Raw genomic sequence first — 22,348 nt, forward strand, 5'->3', positions numbered from 1 at the left:
TGTAAGTGGATGATTTGGTACAAGTTATAGAAAAGGTAAAGTAGTAACTCCAACATGCACGTACTGCTTTGGTGACCAGGGAAGTCACCCCCCTGGCTATGGGAAGCAAGCCTAAGGCTTAGCTCTCCTCACTGTCTCCCAGGGTGTGCTTATCAAAGAGATACTCTGCCATGCCAGTTTCAGGGGCCCCCAATCTGTGCAAGTTGGTTATGTGGTCACCCAGTTCTTTGATGGATTTCACCTGCTCAGTCAGGCAGTAAGTTTCAAGGAAGTCACACAAGTGTAGGTCATTTTTGTCAGTGGCCAGTTTGTGCAAGTCCAGTAGTGACTGATTCACATTTTTTTCCAAGTGTAATGCATACTCCATTGCATTCAGCCCATTCTCCCAGTCGTCAGAGTCTGATTTCTTGATATCCTGGAGGAAGATTTGGCCACCTGGTTGGTTCTGCAGCTTCATCAGTTTCTCAGCATGTTCCCTCTCTTCATGAGATTGGTGAAGAAAATATTTGGCAAAGTTCTTCAAAGCCATATCATTGCGGTCAAAGTAGTAAGACATGAACAAGTAGACATAAAAAGCATAGAGCTCCAGGTTGATCTGGCGGTTGATGGCAGCCTCTGAGTCCTGATTGTAGTTCTGGCACACCTGCGAGGTGGATGTGGTGGACATCATGGTGGGCGGCTAAGGAGAGGCGGCTTCGCGGCGCTGGAGCAGCGGCCTTGGTCTGAGGCGCTGTGAGGAGGTGGCCAAAGGCTGGATCAGGTGGCTGGGGGGGTTGGGTCGAGCGCCGGATTCGGTCCAAGCACTGTTGAAGCAGGAAACCACAGTGACTCTCCGCGAAGACTGTGAGCATCATTTATTGAGAAAACAATTCTTTCCCCACTGTATTGGTAGCTTACCTTCTTTATGCCTTCAGAATATATTAAGATCAATTGAAACTTGTCATCCTTTTGTTCATTATTGTCACATTACTGACTTGCTGTCATTCAATCTCAGTTTAAAGTTCACTTCCTGGGAGAAAGACTTTGAGCATCTAATCTCTACCTGTCACTCCAATCATACATTATCACCACCTAATTATAAATCTCTTCTTAGTATTTAATATCATCTGGCATTTTTAGTGTAGTTGTGTTGTTTACCTCTGTATTTTCTGTGCCTAGAAGAGTGCCAGCTACCTAGTCACTGATGCTACCTCCTTGTGAAATGAAGTATGTCCCTTGTATATACTAATTTGTGATTTCTTTTTCTGGAATTTACAGAAGACATAAGAACAAGGTTGCAATTTCTAGCCATTCTTTTGTCCTTCATGGTTATCTCCAACCTCTATAAACATAATTTTTAAAAAAAATTTTAGATCTCTTTTTTAATGTACTGCATTTTCATATTGTTGAGACAGAGAAACCACATTTTATTTATTTTTTTAATCCTCACCCGAGGACATTTTTCCATTTTTTGTACAGACAGAGTGAGAGAGAGGAAGAGAGAGAGAGAGGGAAACATCGATGTGAAAGGGACACATCGAGTGGCTGCCACCCGCACGACCGACCAGGGCCGGGGACAAACTGCAACCGAGGTACGTGCCCTTAGCGGGAACCGAACCTGGGTCTCTCCGGACCGCAGGCGGACGCTCTAACCGCTGAGCCAAACCGGCCAGGGCTAGACAAAGGTATTTTAAGTGGTCAAAGCTGAATAGTCAGCCAGGTTGATCACTAGCTTAATGACTTGATCTAACATACTAGCTTGTTTGTTTGTTTTAATCCTCACCCAAGAATATTTTTTCCATTGATTTTAGAGAGAGTGGGAGGGAGAAAGGGAGAGAGAAATATCGATATGAGAGGGGCATTGATTGGTTACCTCCTGCACGCGCCCTGACCCAGGTACATGCCCTTGACTGGGAATCGAATCTGCAGCTCTTTAGTGGTCAGTCCAACGCTCTAACCACTGAACCACACTGGCCAGGGCACTAACTTTTTTTTTTAACTTCTTGTTTTTAAATAACTTTGGACTTGAAGACGTGCAGATGTAGTATAGAGAGTACCTGAATCACCTTCACCTAATGTTAACCTCTTACATAACCATGGTACTGTTATCAAAACTGAGAAATCAATGTTGGTACAAGACTGTTAACCATGGAGTTCATTTGGACTTTACCAATTTTACCATTACATACTTTCTTTTTTCTGTTTAAGGATCTAATCTAGGATCCCACGTTGCATTTATTTGTGTTGCTTTAATCTTCCCATCAGTGAGATTAACTACATTTACTAATTGGAATTCTTTTATAAGGAAGAATTGTCTCTTCTCACTCACTTATTAATTTATTCATCTATTTCAGTATGAATTTATGGGTATTTATTTTGTCTAGGTTATAATCCCTTAGTAACATTATTTACTTTGTTACTCAGGTTCTAGTTTTGCCCATTGAGAATTCTTTCTAGTGTTCCTGGTATGAGGAGATAGTTCAGGCTCATCTTGTATTTTCCCTGCCCTACTCTGGAATCATTCACTTCTCTAAAGAACCTGATTTTATGTATTTAAGAATGGTACTTAGAAACCAAAATATGCAAATATGATAATCACTATTGGAGTGTCACTGCTTCTAGACCCTCTCAGTGGCCATAACTAGGAAAGATATGTATGTATACAAACTTGTGTATACATATGCATCTATATTTATTTCTGTATCTATCTGAAAGGGGTTCCTGGATCCAATTACAACATGGGGCGGGAGTGCAGCGTGGCTACTCCACACCTACAAGCAATTGAATTCAGCTCAATTCTGACACTATGTATATACCCACAGAAAGCATCAGATTCCACAGGTAAAGGGCACAGTCCCACTAGACCACCCTCCACTTCAGATGCCAGTCACAAGCCTAGGTTATTTATTTATTCATTTATTTTATCCTCACCTGAGGACATTTTTCCATTTTGTGTTCAGATAGAGTGGGAGGGAGAGAAAGAGAGAAACATTGACGTGAAAGGGACACATCAAGTGGCTGCCACCCGCACAACCCAACCAGGTCCGGAGACAAACTGCAACCGAGGTACATGCCCTTAGCGGGAACCGAACCTAGGTCTCTCTCGACCACAGGCTTATGCTCTAACCGCTGAGGCAATCTGGCCAGGGCAAGCCTAGGTTTTTAACCTGTGCTTCTGACAAACTAACTGTAAATCAGAAGTTTCCACACCCCTCTACTTAGGTTCAATTAGTATTATTATAATGGCACACAGAATTCAGGAAAACTTGTTTACTTGCTAGATTACTGATTTATTACAGAGGATATTAAAGAATATGAATCAACAGCCAAACGAAGAGATACATATGGCAAGGTCTTTAACAGAGGAGCTTCTTTCCACGTGGAGCTTGGGGCCCAGCATGGTGGCTGGGTTCTGGTGTTCTGGTTCCCCAACTTGAAAGCTCTCTAAAAAAGAGGGCAGTGAGCTGCCCTTTTGGATTTTTATGGAGGCTTCATTATGTAGTCATGATTGACTAAATCATTGGTCATTGGTGCTTGGATCAACATCAAGCCCTTCTTCCCTCTCCAGAAATCAGGGGGTGGGACTGAAAGTTCCAAGTTTATAACCAATCTGGTTGGATCTCCTGGAAAACAACCCCCACTCTTGAGTCCAAAAGTTACTCTTTTAACATAACAACAGACAGCATTGTTGCTCTCATCATTTAGGAAATTCCAAGAAGTTTGGGAGCTGTGAGCCAGGAACTGGAGGAAGACTGGATATATCTGAGAAATATATTTTGGTCATCTGAATGATCAAATATATATATTTCTTATAAATCACAGTATCGCACTGTCTCTCTGTATACTTTTAAATAACCCAAAGCAGAAATCATGAGATTATACTAATATTCTGAGTTTATCTAGCACCAGTAGACCTACTTATATAAAACTTCTTTCCGTGACAGTAAGAAACCAGGCTCTTATAAACTACAGTATAGTTCCCATAAATACTGTTATACACTCACTTTTTGATTAATACAATTTTTATCTGTGGCTTAGCAAAATTATAAGTTACTACATATTGCATTATATAAAATTGTTCTTGAATATTCATAAATAATAAGGATCAACTATATTGTATGTAGAATTCTGTTACTCTAAAGGCACCTTTAAGAAATAAATTTTAGAAAGGATTTGAAAATTCAAGTGTTATTTCTAACTTGATCTTTTGCTTAATTATGGATTTTTTATTTTATATGTTTTGCTTATATAACAACAGTTATATTCTTAAACAAGTTTGGGTGTTCAGTGGATTTGCTTTAAAATCTTTTTTTTTTAATAGGTCTTAACTTGCAGAGTCAGTTTAATCTGGAAAATGTTACTGTTTTCAATACCAATGAGCAGGAAAGCACCTTGGGTCAGAAGGTAAGGCTGATATGAAATCTAACAGAACATGTTTATAAGTTTGTTACTGAGATAACTCATATGAATGGATCTTCTAAGTCATCAAAAATTTTAACTTTTATTTCCAATTTATAGAAATAATATGTTTTCTGTTAAAAATGCAAACAAAATGAAATATTTAAAATAGTATAGCTACCCCATAATCCAAGATCCCAAGATTACCACTCTTGTCTATCCTTACAAGACTTCTTGTGAATATGTAGTTTTATTCCAAAAATGAGGTCATACAGTTTATACTGTTCTGACATTCTCTTCTTTTGGCAGTAAAAAGTGGATGCATTTTTGCATCAGTATATTTAGATATGTTTAAATGTTCATGCCTCATGATAAATCTTTCGATATATTACAATCCTGTCAGTGGGCATTTAGATAATGTCTAATAGTGAAATATTAACAACAGCATTATAGTGAATAATATTGTGTATATCATTGTTATATTGTACAGGTGTCTCTGTAGGATAAAGTTTGATAAATGAAATTGCTATGTCAAATAATGCATATATCAGATTTTGATGGCTGTTGCCCAGTTACTTCTCAAAAAGGTTATACCCATTTATACTACCACCAGTGGCACATAGAGAATGCCTGCCCATTTTCGCACAACCTCACAGCAACCCTGGGAATTATCAACTTTTAAAAATCTTTGCTTAATTGATGTATTCTTGAAAAGTAAGTCGTCTTTGTTTTAACTTACTTTCCTTGGTTATTAATGAAGTCAAGGAACTTACTGTATGTTTATTAGAATTTATTTTTCTTCTATGCTGGTTTGAAGCATTGAGGAAGAGAACTGCCTATTTATGCCATTTGCCCTATTTACTGTGAAATATCTTTTTCTTACGGATGTGTAGAAACTCATTATGTGGACTATTTTATATAGAATATTAATGCATTACCTACCATATGTTGATATATTTTTTATTAGTTTATACTTTTACTTGTAACTTTATGGTACCTTTGCTATATAGAACTTTCTCATTTGCATGTAATATTAACATTTGTTGGTCTTTTGTTATTGTTTCTGGCCTTGTGTCATGTTTAAGGCTTCTACTCCACAAGATTATATTAGCTCCTTTGTTTTCTTCTGGTGCATTTATGGTTTTGTTGTTTCCTTTTAGCTCTTTAACCCAGCAGACATTTTGGAGTTTGGAATAAACTGAGTTATAATTTTATTTTTTCCAAATAATGAGCCAGTTATCACAGAATTATTTGTTAAATAATCATTATTTGCCCACTGATTTATTAAAAATTATGATATATCCAGAAGACAGTCCAGAAATTCCTGGACATTCAGCACCTACTCTTTATTTAGGAGCAAGTTACAAAGTTTTAAAAATTGCTAGTTAGATAAAACTGATATCTCACAGATTAATCATACTACTTTATGTAATTTATTCCATAAAGTGTAAAATCATTTATCAATTTGGAAGTGATGTTGACTTTGCTTAAGATTTTTCAAATCTTGTCCTTCACCTTTCTGTATCTTTAGGTACTTCTTGGACTATTCCATGTGAACTTATTTTGAATTTTTCAATATATCCAGTATATCCTAACATGTTCCCAGATAATGAGTTTGGGGAGTTGGGGAGGATTTCCATGGTCAAATTGAAATTGGGGATAAAAACTACTTAAATTCACTTTATTTAATGCAATTCTTAGAGTCCTTAATATACTGAGGATTTTCTCAATTCTCTAAAAGGTCATTGTATATATTTCCAAAACGTATTTTGTCATAGCCCCTTTATTCCCAGAGAGAATCTACTGACTATGTTTGAAGAAATACTGGTTTAAAACTTTTCACATTGTCTTCATGGCGGTCCTATATCATTGTCATACTGTCTTGAGTTCTTATATCCTTGTCACATAGAATTCCCACTGCGTTAAAGATTAACTATAAGGTCTGGTTACTATGACTAGACTTCTCCACTAATGATTGTCTAGCAATGTATGAATTACATTATTCCAGCATTTACTTTCTGCCTGACAACTATTTTATGATAGGCTCTACATTTTTTTAAAATTTAGCACACTGAAGATAAAGAAGAAGGAATGGATGTGGAAGAAGGTGAAATGGGAGATGATGAAGCTCCAACAACTTGGTGAGTTTTTAGAAGTTCAGATTTCTTGATTTACAAAGATAATACCTTAATGGCTTATCGAGTTCTAGAGTGAGAATGTAGAAAAAGGAAATCATGCTTATAGATTTCTTTTTTTGTAACTTTCATAAAATTATAAATTCCAAATTACTAATGGGCTATTTCACTTAGTTTCTAAATTGTGTGCAGATAGTTGGTTATTTACACAGCGTATTTTATACATGTTCATAATATTTAAAAGACCAAACACAAGCAACATAGGTACTCCTCTGCTCTCCCTTTCACTTAGTTTTATGGACTCAGTGCCTTCCAATATTGAGCTATTTAATGAAATAGGAAGGATGAGAAACTTCCTTTCTCTTCTCTCCTCCTATCCCCTCCTGTCATTGTCTGTTATCTCACCTATATAACCCTTTGCTTTCCCTCCAGATAATTTCTTTTTTTTTTTTTGTATGTGCCCCTAGCGGGAACCAAACCCAGGACTCTCTGGTCCACAGGCCTACACTCCAACCGCTGAACCAAACCGGCCAGGGCCAGATAATTTCTTTTTAATGCTGGTTAGAAGCATTGAGGAAGAGAAAAGTGAAGTATGCAGGAACACTTTCACTAGCATTCTTCCAGGTGTCTGAGGTGACAGAAGTTACCATCAGTTGAAATTGAAAGATTTCCAGAAAATCAAGAAGAGGTTCCTATATCTGTACAGGGAAATGTATTCTTTTCATCCCAAATTTCAAATTCAAACACATAGCCCCAAGAAACATTGAAAGCAATACAGCTCTAGGCATAATTCCAATATTTTCTAGTCATATAATCTTGAACAAACTACTTAACTTCCTGGAACTCAGTTTTAGAGTCTTTAAATGTAGTAATGCCACCTACCTGCTTCAGTTATTGAGAAGATCAAATGAGATGCTATTCAGAAGTGGTCTATTAAGGCATTTAGTAGTTATCCTTATTATGTCTGTATTTGTTAATGTTACATAGAGTGATATATGTAAAGTGCTTAGAATAGTGTCTGTTAAGTGTCCAGTAGCAATTATCTATAGTTTTTTTGTTTTTTGGATTTTTTTTAGAGACTTATTTGTTCATTTGCATTATGAATAGTCTGGCCTGGGTACCACAAGGGCACTGGGCCAAGGTATTAGGCTTCAAGATAACAGGTCACCTGAGACAAACAGCCCCAAAGACAAACCCTGACCATTGCAGTTTTTTTCTAGTTAGACTCTACCTAAGTCTGTGTAGATGATTCAGCTCCATTTGTTATGTTCATAAACTAGTCCCTGCTGCAGGGAAGTCACTTGAACAGGACTCAGTACTTAGTTGCCTCTCAATCTGTCATAATCACTATTTTTTTAATGGAGGAAGAAACTGTATGAGGAATTACTTTGTGACCAACTGTACCACCAGATTTTCTTAGGCACTACAATTTATAGAGAACACATTACTCATCTATCTACAATATGAAGTTCATTTCAGATGTGGCTGAAATATACTAACAAAAGTTTTTGTATTTTAAAAAACTGTATTAGCCCTGGCCCAGTAGGTCAGTTTGTTAGAGCGTCATCTCAATACCCCAAGGTTGCAAGTTTGATTCCCATTCAGGCACATACAAGAATCAACCAGTGTGTACATAAATAAGTGGAACAACAAAGTGATTTCTCTCTCTCTCTCCCTCCCTCCCTCCCTCCCTCTCTTCCTCTCTTTAAAAATCAATAAATTTAAAAAAATCTTTAAAGACATTAGTTTAGCCCTGGCTGGTTTGGCTCAGCGGTTAGAGTATAGGCCCACAGATCAAAGAGTCATGGGTTCGATTCCGGTCAAGGGCACGTACCTAGTTTGTGGTTCGATCCCTGGCCCTGGTTAGGGTCATGCAGGAGGCAGCCAATCGATGTGTCTCTTACATCAATGTTTCTCTTTCTCTTTCTCTCCCTTCTCCCTCCCTCCCTCCCACTCTATCTGCAAAATCAATGGAAAAATATCCTCAGGTGTGGATTAAAAAAGTAAAAAGAAATTAGTTTAAATTTTTTAATTGTATAAAATCATCAGCCTAACATTTAAAAATACAGTAGTTCCCCTTATCTGTGGCAAATACATTCTAAGAGCCCCAATGGATGCTTAAAACTGGATAGTACTGAACCCTACACATGCCCTGGGTTTTTTTATGCATATATACCTATGATAAAATTTAATTTTAACTTAGGCAATAAGAGATTAACAACAATAACTAATAATAAAATAAAACAATTATAACTGTACTGTAATAAAGGTTATGTCAATGTGGTCTCTCAAAATATCTTACTGTACTATCCTCACCCTTCTTGTGATGATGTGAGATTATACAACGCCTGCGTGATGAGATGAAATAACTTGAATGACATAGGCATTGTGACGTAGGTTAGGCTACTGTTAACCTGACAATAAGGGTTATTTGAACACAAGCACTTTGATTTTACAACACTTAATTTGATAATCAAGATAGCTACTAAATGAGTAACAGGTGGGTAGCATAAAGAGCTGGATGTACTGGACACAAGGGGATGACTCATGTCCTGGACAGGACAGAGCATGATGGTGCCAGATTCCATCACACTGCTCAGAACAGTTCACATTTAAAACTTATGAGTTGTTTATCTCTGGAATTTTCCACTTAATAGTTTTGGACCACAGTTGAACTCAGGTAACTAAAACCATGGAAAGCAAAACTGCGGACAAAGAGAAGACTGTATGTTGTCTTATAGAGTATCTTTGTTAAAATAGTTATGAAACATTCTACATTGGATAGTAACTCTCCTCTAACTCATTATTGTTTGTATATACAGCAAGTAGTTACATTTACTTTGTGTGGATGTATATAAAATCCAAAAGTATCTGTGGAATGGTGCAGGTGGAAGGCAAAAATGCAGTGAGTTGAAACATGAAGAGAAGGTAAGGAAGTGTTAAACATTGAATGCAGACAATTCTCAAATTTAACCATGAAGGAAGAGAGAGAGACAGCCTCTAGTGGAGAGGAATAGAACCATCAAGGTGGAAAAAATTTTTTAAATATGTTAGTCCCCAACTGTAAAAATTTCTTAGCAGTAATATATTAATATTACTTTAAAATGTATTCTGTGAGGCACATCAGACATAAGTGAGGTGAACTAAAGATAAAAGGAGAGAGATCAGATACCCTTACAGGTAGGTGATGGCAAGTAGCAACTTAGAATAGGTTGTTATTGATGTCAAACATTAAATTAGATGTAAGCTTCCTGGTAACTGAGACAAAAAAGGACATGTAATGGTTACATAATTTTTATTCTCTGATTAGGAGGTAACTTTCCAGCTTTCTTAAGAGAAAAACTTTCCTGGTATTTCAAGAGATGTTCATTTTTCTATGTGATAACTGAGTAACATTTTGTGTGTATGTGTATAATGTGCATATGTATATAAATATACATATACATGTAAATATATACTCTGAAAACAGTTTTGTTTCAAAAGTACTTTTTTTACTAAATGTATGGAACTATACAAATATGGAATATTGTATTATTTCATGCTTTCAAATAATTTATATATGGCTGTTTCTTTTTCCATTTTACTTTCACATTTTGAGAAATGTTCTTTCAGTGGCTTTTTTTTTTTTTTTTAATTTGATCCAGAGAAAACCCAGACCTATAATCTTATTTTCATAAATCACTAACGTTGCTTTAGTTATAGAAAGAGGTTGATGTTCAGATCATTGTTTTCAGGGTTGTTTGGTACTAGGAAAGAGTTAGAAAGGGCGAAAATTAATATGCCCATTAGATTCTTTCTAATGTTGCTGGTTCTTGACAAACTTTTGGCAGAAGCTAGATTTTTGTCAATTAAAAGTTGTCAGGCCCTGGCTGATTTGGCTCAGCGGTTAGAGCGTTGGCCTGCGGTCCAGAGAGACCCGGGTTCGGTTCCCGCTAAGGGCGCGTACCTCGGTTGCAGTTTGTCCTCGGCCCTGGTTGGTCGTGCGGGTGGCAGCCACTCGATGTGTCCCTTTCACGTCAACGTTTTTTTTTCTCTCTCTCTCTCTCCCTCCCACTCTACCTGAACAAAAAATGGAAAAATGTCCTCGGGAGAGGATAAAAAAAAAGTCAGTATTCTTCATTACTGATTTGAAGGAAGATCCACATGCTTGAGATACTAGCAGTTACTTTAGCATTGTTAACATTCTCTTATCAATGTTAGCCCAACTTGCTAAATTATTTACCTGACTTTATACATAATTCAAAACCATTGTAATCTAGGTGAGTACATAAGTATAATTTCAAGCGTCTTTTGTAAAATAAAATGCATAAACTTTTGGACCTCTATTTCCTTGTAGACCAAGGGCTTTTTAAATTATTTCCAAGTTCACAACTTTATTCCAGGAAGTTAAGTTGTCAGAAGTGTGAGTGAAAGATAAATGACTATGTGATTAGATGTATGTGTGTGTTTTAATAGATATGCCAGTTGATGTTAATTTAATGAAATTATTTTTAAATGGGTATTATAGTGTTATCCTTGATGTTCCCTAGTCACCAGAAAAAAAAAAACAATTTTCAATATATCCATCCCAAAGATAAAGAGTGGGAGATTAACTTCCTATTACTGGCCAGAATAGAGATGGCAGGACTCTTAAGATTATGGTACTGTGTGGATCATACTAGTAAGAAGTCATACTAGGATTTCTTAACTCAGTGTATTGATTATAATATAATACCTATGGCTTTTAACATAGATTCAAATTAATATTAGACTAAACAACTTTTAGAAGTTGATTTTTTTCTTTCTGTAAGTCTGGACATAGGCAGTCTAGGAACCCATGTTCCTTCCAGCTTTTGTTTACCATCCCTTGGTGTTTGCTCTTTTTCCTATAGTTCAGGATGGTTCATCATCTTACCTGCATTCTAGCCAACAGAAAGGGGAAAAAAGAAAATGGTAATACATGGTCCAAATAAGTCACATATGACTTCCACTCTGAACTGATTGGCCAGAATTTAACCACATGGCCACATCTAGCTGCAAGAGAAGTTGGGAAATAGTCTTTAATTCTGGATAATCTTGTATTCAGCCAAAATTCAGGGATTCCATCATTATACATTAAGGAGGAGGTCTATTTATTTATTAATTTCCCCTGAAATTATTTATAAAGGTTTATTATGTAAGTATTTATGAATGTGTACTTATCTGGGGAAAGAGACCTAATTTATCATCAACTTAAAAGGGTTTGTGACCCAAGAAAAGTTAAGAGCACTTAAATAATTTAGAACTGAAATGATTTATTTAATATATCATTTATTTTATTAGCTCCATTCCAATTGATTACAACCTGTATCGAAAATTCTGGTCACTTCAGGATTACTTCAGGAACCCTGTGCAATGCTATGAGAAGATTTCGTGGAAAACTTTTCTCAAGGTGAGTTGCCAATCCCAAACAAAAGCCCAATATATTACAGTTAATGGCAGGGCCAAATCTTGATTCTTATCCAGAATACTTTTTACTATATAATTCTACCTCTTTTTAAATTTATTTTATTTTATTTTTTTAGAGAGAGAGGAAGGAAGAGGGGGAGAGAGAGATAGAAACATTGATGAGAGAGAACATCAATTGGCCACCTCTTGCATGCCCCCCACTGGGGATCGGGCCCACAACCTGGGCATGTGTCCTGACCGGGAATTGAACAGGCTGCCTTTTGGTGCATGGGTTGACACTTAACCACTGAGCTACACTGGCTGGGCAACCTCTTACTTTTTAAAATATTTTATTTATTTATTTTAGAAAGAGACATTGATTTGTTGTTCCACTTATTCATGCATTCATTGATTGCTTCTTGTATGTACCCAACCAGGAATTGAACCTGCAACCTTGATGTATCGGGACAACCCTCTAACCAACTGACCTACCTGGCCACGGCTACCTCTTACATTTTTATGTCTATTTCATAATATACAGAAGCTCAATTATAAATACTTAGACTGACTACAAATGACTTGAGAATTTGTTGTTGTTTTTTTTTTTAATCCTCACCTGAGGATATTTTTGCATTGATTTTTAGATGGGGGGTGGAGGGGGAGAAATATTGATGTGTGAGAGACACATCAACTGGCCACCTCCTGCATGACCCCAACCAGGGCCAGGGCTTGAACTACAACTGAGGTAGTTCCCTTGACCGGAATAGAACCCACAACTCTTTGGTCCACGGGCCGACGCTCTAACCACTGAGCAAAACTGGCCAGGGAGAGAATTTAAAAGTTAGTAATTACAGCCTTCTTTTTCTTTAACATAATATTATCAACATGAGTTGATGAATTTTTGCAGAATATATTCTGGCTTTACTTTGCACAAAATTATTTCAGCTTTTTTGTTAGAACGGGGGTCTACAAATTATGGCCTTGGACCAGATCCAGACTATTGCCTGTTTTTGCTAACAAAGTTTTATTGGCAACAACCACACCCATTTGTTTACATATTATCTGTGGCTGCTTTTGTGCTATGCTAGCAGATAAGCACTTGGAACTGAGACCATTAGAGCCATATAGCCTAAAATCCTTACTTTCAGGTCCTTTACAGAACAAATTTGTTAAGCTCTGTTTTATAATAATTCTCTGTATACTTTCTTGGCTACTTAAAGATCAGTTGACCTTTTTTTTTATCCTCACCCGAGGATCTTCTCTCCATTGATTTCCAGAGAGAGTGGAAGAGAGGGGAGGAGGGAGAAGGAGAGGCAGAAACATCAATGTGAGAAAGACATCACTTAGTTGCCTCCTGCACATGCCCCCATTGGGCTGGGATCAAACCTGCAACCCAGGTACATGCCCTTAACCAGGAATCGAACCCACAACCCTTTGGTGCATGGGCCGATACCACTGAGCCACACCAGCCAGGCCTGTCCTTTTTCTTAAAATCAAAATCCAAGGTTAATAACTCAAAAATAGGATGGTATATGTTCTGTGTGAATAACAATTTTTATTTTATATGCCTTTTTTTTTTTTCTTTATTGATTTTAGAGAGAGAGGAAGTGAGAGGGAGAGAGAGAAAATCGATGAGAGAACATCAGTTGGCCATGTCCTGCATGCCCCTCACTGGGATTTGGCCCACAACCTGGGCATGTGTCCTGACTGGGAATTGAGCTGGCGACCTCTTGAAGCATGGGTTGACACTCAACCACTGAGCCACACCAGGCGGGCTTATATGCTTTTTCTAACCACCGCTTATTTATTTTTTTAATCCTCACCTGAGGATATTTTTCCATTGATTTTTAGATAGAGTGGGAGGGAGGGGGAGAGAAAGAGAGAAACAGATGTGAGCGAGACACATCAATTGGTTGCCTCCTGCACGACCCCAGTCAGAGCCAAGGATCGAACCGAAACCAAGGTACCATGTCCTTGACCAGAATCAAACCCATGACTCTGGTCTGCAGGCCGATGCTCTAACCGCTGAGCCAAACTGGCCAGGGCTTTTTTTTTACCACCATTTAGATTCAGGGTAAGTGGTGAATGAGAAATCATCTGGAATTGTCCTTCAACTGGATAGGGTTTGACATACTTAATTTCATTTTTTTTCACAGTCTTTAGCACAAGAAATGCTTGAGAGTTTCCACAGCTGGTTAAATAGCTAATTCCACTGGTAAATTTCTATATACTCTCAAAGCATTCCTTTCTCAGTTTGCCCCTTACACAAACTGCATAAGAAATCACATTTCATCGGGAGTAGAGAATTTATGTCTACTTTTACAATACCATGAAATTTCATACAAAATAGTTTTACCCTCATTTTGCTATCATAGTTTTCTTCATTTTCCTTACAACGTGTATAATAACGAAATAAATACTGAGTGTTCTGATACAGAAAAGCACTAAACAAATTATTGGGCAATAATGCCAAGTAAAACTAAGTGATATTTTTACTTTGCAGTATTCAGAAGAAGTTCTAGCTGTTTTCAAGAGTTACAAATTAGATGATACTCAGGCCTCAAGAAAAAAGATGGAAGAATTAAAAACAGGAGGAGAACATGTATATTTCGCAAAATTTTTAACAAGTGAAAAGGTATGAATCTTTCTTTTTCACTAAGTATAATAAAAATGTTCTTTTTTCTATTTAATTGATAATCTTTTTAAGTCAAGTTCAATAGAAATGTTACTTTACTTTTGGTTAAAGCTGATAAATGTTACTTTTTGAGTCCTATTTCTTCTTTGTACAAGTAAAGCTAATTTGATTGCAATGGTGAAAGACGTTCTATATTAAGTCTGTTTTTTAGACTATTTTAGAATAAATGCAGTTTAAGCACTTTTAGGTATATACATTTTGAACCTCAAGTTGGGGTATAATTTGCATTTATGAAAATATTTTACAGTTAGTCTGCCGTTTAGGTACAAATAAGGGTTTTAAAAATTCCCTGTTACTCTTGTTTGTATAGTTAAATAAGTAAACTTTGATAAAATGTAAGGGGTTTTGTAAGTTTCTAGTCAACATGGCACATTAACTTTATGTTTAAACTCACTCTCTTTACTCCAAATACATAGCAATGGCAGGTAAAATATAAAAAGAGAAAACAAAAAAGACAAAGCTGGGCTTCCAGAAACAAAATAAGTATCTTGACCAGAAATGCCAAATAGCAGATCTGAAGCCTCAGGCCTGCTGGACTCTATCTTTTAAGCAGGTAGTGGCATCAGGAGTTTGACTGAAAGTGACAGAGACCAGATGTGTTGCGTGTGGGACCAAGGACCAGAGTAAGATTCACTGCTTGAAGCCAGAGATGGGTGGAACTTAACCCATATTTGGAAAGAAGCTAAGAAAAATATTACCGATTTTCTGCCAAAAGCTATGGTTTCATAGGAAGTTTCAAAAACACAACTTTTTGTTCATCAGTTTGAATATTTCTTGCCACACCCTTCTGGCCTGCCAAGTTTCTGTTGAGAAATTAGCTGACAGTCCTATGGGAGCTCCCTTGTAGGTAGCTAACTGCTTTTCTCTTTCTGCTTTTAAGATTCTCTCTCTTTTTTTTTTTTTTTAATTATAATGCATCTTGGTGTGGGCCTCTTTGGGTCCATCTTGTTTGGAACTTTCTGCACTTTTTGGACTTGTATGTCTATTTCCTTCACCAGGTTAGGAAAGTTTTCCATCATTATTTTTTCAAATAAGTTTTCACTTCCTTACTCTCTCCCTTTTTTTGGCACCCTTATGATGTGAATGTTAGTACACTTGAAGTTGTCCTAGACCTAGAGGGTCTAAACTATCTTCATTTTTTAAAATTATTTTTTCTTTTTGCTGTCCTGATTTGGGTATTTTATGCTTTCTTTTCTTCCAATTTGCTGACTTGGTCCTCTGCTTCATCTACTCTACTGTTGATTCCCTTAATGCCATCTTCATTTTGGTTATGGTATCCTTTTTTCTGACTTTTATTATTTTGTTGCTTTTTATCTCCATTTTTATGTTTTTTGTCTCTTTGTTGAAGTTCCCACTAAGTTCATCTACTCTCTAAGTTCATTGAGCATCTTTATAACCAGTGTTTCGACTCTGTCTGCATTTGGTATGTTGCTTGTCTCCATTTTAAATAAATTAAATTAGTTCTTTTTCTGCAGTTTTACCCTTTTCTTTGTGACATGTTTCCTTGTCTCCTCATTTTGCCTGCTTCCCTGTGTTTCTGTGTATTAGGTAGAGCTGCTGTGTCTCCCATTCTTGTAGAATGGCCTTATGTAGTAAGTGGTAGGTGCCCTGTTTTGTTTTAATCCTCACCCAAGGGATTGATTTTAGTGAGAGAGAGAGAGAGAGAGAGAGAGAAGCAAGCATTAATTGGTTGTCTCCCATACACACCCTGCTGGGGATCAAACCCACAACCTAGGTATGTGCCTGGACCAGGAATCAAACCTGCACCTTTTGGTATATGAGACTATGCTCCAACCAACTGAGCCACTCGGCCAGGGCTGTAAGTGGTAGATGGTCTTTAGGGCCCAGTGGTGGAGCCTTCCTCCTTACTGGAGCTGGGTGTTTCCGGTGTGTTCTCCCCCCCCCCCCCCCCCCCGGCTGTATGCACCCTCCAATTATAGTTGAGCCTTAATTGCTGTTGGCACTTCAATGGGAGGGAATTACCCCCAGGTTGATCAATTGCAAGAACTGGCAGAGGATCTACTGTGCAGAGGCATACCTCACAGAGCAGGACTCACTTTAACTGGGCTCTGGTGCCCAGTGAGTCTGCCTCTTGAGTATGTCAGTCATGGAAGTGGTTGGGTGTGGTCTGAAACTGTTCACTGGGTGTGCTGACTCTGTGGAGTCCCAAAATGTGCAGGCCAAGGTCTGTGCCTGGGGCCACCCAGAATGAGCTACAGAGCTGTCTGCAGATGGCTACTACTTTTGCTGGGTAAACTAAGGCCAGCTACACATCTAGTGCTGGGCCTGGGGCCCCTTAGCAAGGGGTACAGGGCACACCAAGGCCAGATGCTGCTTGTTTGATGTTTGTGAGTCTTTGAAAGATTTTAGGAATGTTCACATCATAAGCCAAGACAGGCTGTTTGTATGGAAAAACCACTGGAAACAGCTTGGGTGGGCCCACAGGTTGGGTGGGGCAGGGTCTCGGAATCACCAAGGCAGGATCAACAGTGTTAGCCAGGTTAATGGAGTCTCACATATGGCACCCACCTGCTGGTTCTGTGGAGGGAGGGCCCAGAAAAGGAATAATGACCTCTGCCAGCACTTCTTTCTGGGAGACTACACCCTTAACCCAAAACCAGACAATTCAATTTTGAGCTGCTGCCCCAGCATTGGAGCTCAGAGTGAATGTGGCTGAGCAAGTCTGTGTGCCAGTCCTTCGAGGAATGCCTGGGACTCCAGCAGCCTTCAGTCTCACTCAGCAGCAATCCCCACTGGTTTTTACAGCCAGAAGTTATGGGGACTTCTCTTCCTGACACTGGGACCCTGGGCTGAGGGGCTTGGTGCGGGGCTGGGATTCCTCACTCCTGGCGGGGTTTGGGGAGGGACCTCTGTAGCTGAAATATCCTTTCTGTTTTTTGACTACCACATGTGGGTGTGGGGCCAGCCTGTTCTGCATCTTTGCCCCTCCTACCAGTCTAGATGTGGCTGTTGCTTTGTATCCTTAGTTGTAGGACTTAACCATGTTCACGTAGATTTCAGGCTGTTCTCTATGATGAGTGTTCTAAAATTTAGTCATAATTTTGAGGATGCGAGTACCGTATTTACCTACTTCACCATCTTGACTGGAAGCCTCTTTATATTTTCCATTATATTTCCAGTGTTACTACTCAGTACCCAAATGAAAATATTTGTAATGCATTACCTATAGCATTAAAAGTATGCACCACTTTATACGTTTTATTGCTCCATAGTGCCTTATGTGATGTTTTAATCCCAGGATTTCTGAAAAGACCATACATGCCACCTAAATAGATGCCAGTCAGATGTTACTTCTCAGTTTTCCTCTGGCTATAGATTTGATAAATCACAGAAATGCTCTGATTTTTCAGGGATGTAAGTGCCTTATTCCTTGCCAGTGAAAGCTAGCTAAAGTGAAATCTTAAACTATGTAATTACATGGAGCATAATTCTATAGCCCATCATTTCAGAGGTGAGTAGGTTTAAAGAAGCACTCTTGTCATTACAAGGTTAGGTCTTTCGTCACTAATAAAGAACATATAGCCTTAGCTGGGTTGGGTAGTTGGAGCATCGTCCCATACACCAAAAGGTTGTGAGGTTGTGGGTTCCATCCCGAGTCGGGCATGTATGGGAGGCAGCCATTCGAAGTTTCTCTCTCTCTCTCTCTCTCTTTCTCTCCCTCCCTCCTTCCTCTCTCTCAAAAAAAATTCAATAAAACTATATCCATGGTAGGATTAATAAAAAAAAAAAAACAAAGCATATAACTCCATCTGATGAGAATGTTATTACCCAGCATTGTGTTTTGCTTAGGAAAGTCAGAAAATAATGCATGACAAGGATGATACAACCTTTATAGTTACAAGCAGTCCAATCATATGCCAACTACAGGTAGTCATGGGTTCTACAAATGAAATAGATGTCTAAGTTATCATACTTAATTTCTTAAGGATAAAAGTTTCCCCTGGGAACAAAGTGGCATGGTAATTTTCAAGGGCCCCTTTTTTGTGTGCCTAGGCTATGGTTGCAAACTAATTTCCAATACAGTTCCCTTATTAGCATAGCAAAATAATCCAGGAATGTCAGTTGTTAAACATAGTACTGAGACATCTGTTTTACTTTTTAGCCAAAAGAAGTTATTAACTTATTGATATTAAAATTAATAGATTCTTTTTATCAGAAATTACCAGGTAGAGATTATACAGGAGCGCTTTTGTTTCCAGGAAAAGAAACATTCTAAACCAGCTTAGATAAGGCATGCAGAAGCCTACTTTACCCTACTTCACAAAAGGCTCAAGAATAAAACATAAATTGACATTTACACAAATGCTCTCAGCTACACATACACTAAATTGGCATTGGTGTATGTCTTTTTTAAAGAGTTTTGCATCTTAGACTCTTACCTTTCCTAGTTTACATGCAATGCATAGCTAAGCTTTGTAATTCAATTGGTTTGCATTAAGAAGAAAGAAAAATAGACCTAAGAAACTTAAAACTTATGTGGAAAAGAAAAGAACACGAGAAATTTAACAAATGGAATATGGCACATGTAATACTTTGTATTTACATGGATATATATCTAAAAACTATTCAAGAAGGTTAAAATATTAGGATGGAAAGAGATATACCAGGCAAATACCAATAAAAAGAAAGCTACATAAACAGAAAATGAAATAAAATTTAAGGCAAAAAACATAAGATAAAGGATACTACATATTGAAGGAATGAGCAAGAAGATATCATAAACATATATGCACCTAATAAAATGTCCCCAAAATATATTAAGGAAAAACTTGTAAGATTATGTGAAGTTGGCAGATTTCACAATTACAGCAGGATATTTTAAAGTGCCTTTATCAAACCTGATGGGTTGATCAGTCAAAGATTAGTAAGTATATGGAAGATGTGTGAACAATAAAAATAAGTTTGATTTACTGATGGATCAAGCAGACTGAGGTTAATAAGTATATGACATATTCGAACAATAAAAGTAATAAGCTTGATGTAGTAGACATGGAAACCTGTACACAAAGAATAGATGTAGTATATTTATTTTAAGTATGCATGAACATTCACCAAATTTGACTCTATACTGCATTATAAAGGAAGCCTTAGCAAATTAGAAAGAATCTGTATCAGGTAGAACACATTCTCTTGTCATAGTACAATTAAATTAGAACTATAAAAAAGACAGTTTAAAAAGAATGCCTGGAAACATGAAAAGTATTCCTCAGAAGTTGAAGAGGCAGTCACAATGGAAATTCTAAATTCGTTATAAAGGTGTTTTATTTATAACAAAATTGTAAGTTTATATCAAATGTGTGGGTTACAAATAAAGAGACATAAAGAAAAAATTATAGCTTTACACTTCTTAATGAAAAATTTAAGAAAAAGTTACAAATCAATTAAGAATTCAAGAAACTAGTAAAGGTACAGAATAAACCTAAAGAAAGTAGAAAAAATAATAGCACAAATTAATGAAATAGAACAGGAATTTTAGAACACAGCAAAACTAAAAGCTGTTTCTTTGAAAAGAAAAATTTTATAAAAATAATTTATAGAGCAGGCATGACCAAGGAAAAAAGTGAGAAGTACCAATAAACAATACTAGCAGTAAAAAAGGGCATAATTGAGAATACAGAAATAATTAAAAAGTGTACAAGGATATATTCTGAACAACTTCTGCTAGTAATTTTTAAATCTAATAGTAGTTCTGTACAAAGATTTAATTACCAAAACGGATTCACAAAGAAATAGAAAACCTGAATGACAAAGTAACAATTAAAGAAATAGTAATCAAAATGACATCTTTCAAATGACATTAGGCCCAAAGTTTTTAAGGCACATATCAGCACTCCAAGGAATAGATCTTATCGTAAATGAAAATTTTCAGAGATTAGAAAAAGAGGAAAAGCAACCTAGATCTTTGTATGAGATTAATAGAATTTATCAGTTATACTTATGAATAGAGGTGAAATAAATATTTTTACAGCTCACAGATGAAATGTAGTTATTTTTTTAAAAATAGAGACGGTGTGTCTCAGTGGTTGAGTGTCGACCCATGCACCAAGAGGTCGCCAGTTTGATTCCCAGTCAGGGCACATGCCCTGGTTGTGGTCCAAATCCCCAATGGGGGTCATGCAGGAGATGGCCAGTCGATGTTCTCTCTCATTGATGTTTCTATCTCTGTCTCCCTCTCCCTTCCTCTCTCTAAAATCAATAAAGAAAAAAAAAAGCCCTGGCCAGTTTGACCCAGCGGTTAGAGTGTCAGCCCACGGACCAGAGAGACTCGGGTTTGTTTTCAACTTGGGGCACGTACCTCAGTTGCAGTTTGTCCCCAGCCCCACTTGGGGTCTTGTGAGTGGCAACCAGTCAATGTGTCTCTCTCATGTCCATGTTTCTCTCTCTTCCTCCCTCTCTCTCTTCTGCTCTGTCTGAAGATAAATGAGAAAATGTCCTCAGGTGAGGATAAAAAAAGAAAAGAAACTAACTAGGATTTATCCCAGAAATAGTTCCATAACAGAAAGTTTAATGTAATACCAAATTAACAGATTAAAAGTTTTTAAATAAAAACTGTACAATCAGCCTTGGCCGGTTTAGTTCAGTGGTTAGAGTGTCGGCCCAAGGACCAATGAGTCGTGAGTTCGATTCTGGCCAAGGGTATGTACCTCGGTTGCAATTTGTCCCTGGCCCTGGTCGGGTCCTGCAGGAGGCAACCAGTCAATGTGGTTCTATCACATTGGTATTTCTCTCTGTCTCTCTGTCTCTCTCTCTCTCTCTCTCTCTTCCTCCCCCAAACTCTATCTGGTGATAAATGGAAAAGTATTCTCAGGTGAGGAATAAAAAAAATATTTTTAAAAAAGTGGATGATCAGCTCAGATGTCAAAAAAATTCTTTCATTAAAATTTAATTTTTATTAGAAAAACAAATCAGAAGTAGAAGGGGATTTTCTCTAATTTGATTAAAAGGACTAATAAAAACCTACAAGCATCCTACATAATGATCAAACTTTCAAAAGTATTTCTAGTAAATTCAAGAACAAGGCACAGAAATCTAGAGTCAACACTCTAATGGAGGACCTAGCCATTTCAATAAGAGAAAACAAGAAATAAGAGTTTTACCTATTAGAGAGAAAAGACTGTTCTGTTTGAAGGCAATATAATTGTCTACAGAGAAAATCCAAGAGAACCAACCATTAGAATTAAGGAGGCTTCGCAAGGTTACAAGAGAAATATCATTATTGTTTCTGTAACCAATTACAAAATGTTACTCAAAATAATAATAAAAACCTAATACCTACAAGTAAGAAAATTAGGTATGGGTACATTTATAGATAGGAAGACCCAGAGCCACCTTTTTCCAAATGTATCCATAAGTTCAGTGTATGTTCAATCAAATCCAATTGAAGGAACTTGAAAAGTTGATCTTACAGTCTTTATGAAAAATCAAAAACCCAAGAGTAACTAAGAAAAATTTGAAGAAGATGGTAGGAACAGCTGTCCTATCCGATACTAAGACCTAGAAAACTATGGAAATTAAAATAGTAAGGTAATTATTAGTGCAGGTATAAAAAAGAAGAAAATACTAGAACAATAAAAAGCATAAGCTATAGAAAAATTTGATATACAAAAGAGTTTACATTACAAATTGTTGAGGAAAAGATGGATTATTCTTTTTTATGTTTTTATTGATTTTTTTAGAGAGAGGGGGAGGGAGAGAGAGAGAAAAACATCGCTAT

General features: G+C 37.1%; 1 protein-coding gene and 1 pseudogene across 1 annotated transcript in view; one reads left to right on the forward strand and one right to left on the reverse strand.

Moving 5' to 3' along the window:
- THOC1 (THO complex 1) overlaps positions 1–22,348 on the forward strand; it is a 53,962-nt gene that overhangs the window by 14,592 nt on the left and 17,022 nt on the right. Inside the window, exons 8-11 of the mRNA XM_036244048.1 lie at positions 4,301–4,383; positions 6,445–6,518; positions 11,814–11,922; positions 14,422–14,553. Coding sequence (XP_036099941.1) covers positions 4,301–4,383; positions 6,445–6,518; positions 11,814–11,922; positions 14,422–14,553 — 398 coding nt within the window. The remainder of the gene's footprint in view (positions 1–4,300; positions 4,384–6,444; positions 6,519–11,813; positions 11,923–14,421; positions 14,554–22,348) is intronic.
- Positions 52–851, reverse strand: LOC118618374 (annotated as a pseudogene).

The sequence above is a fragment of the Molossus molossus genome, unplaced genomic scaffold (assembly GCF_014108415.1).
Source record: "Molossus molossus isolate mMolMol1 unplaced genomic scaffold, mMolMol1.p scaffold_m16_p_6, whole genome shotgun sequence".
Classification (NCBI taxonomy): Eukaryota; Metazoa; Chordata; class Mammalia; order Chiroptera; family Molossidae; genus Molossus; species Molossus molossus.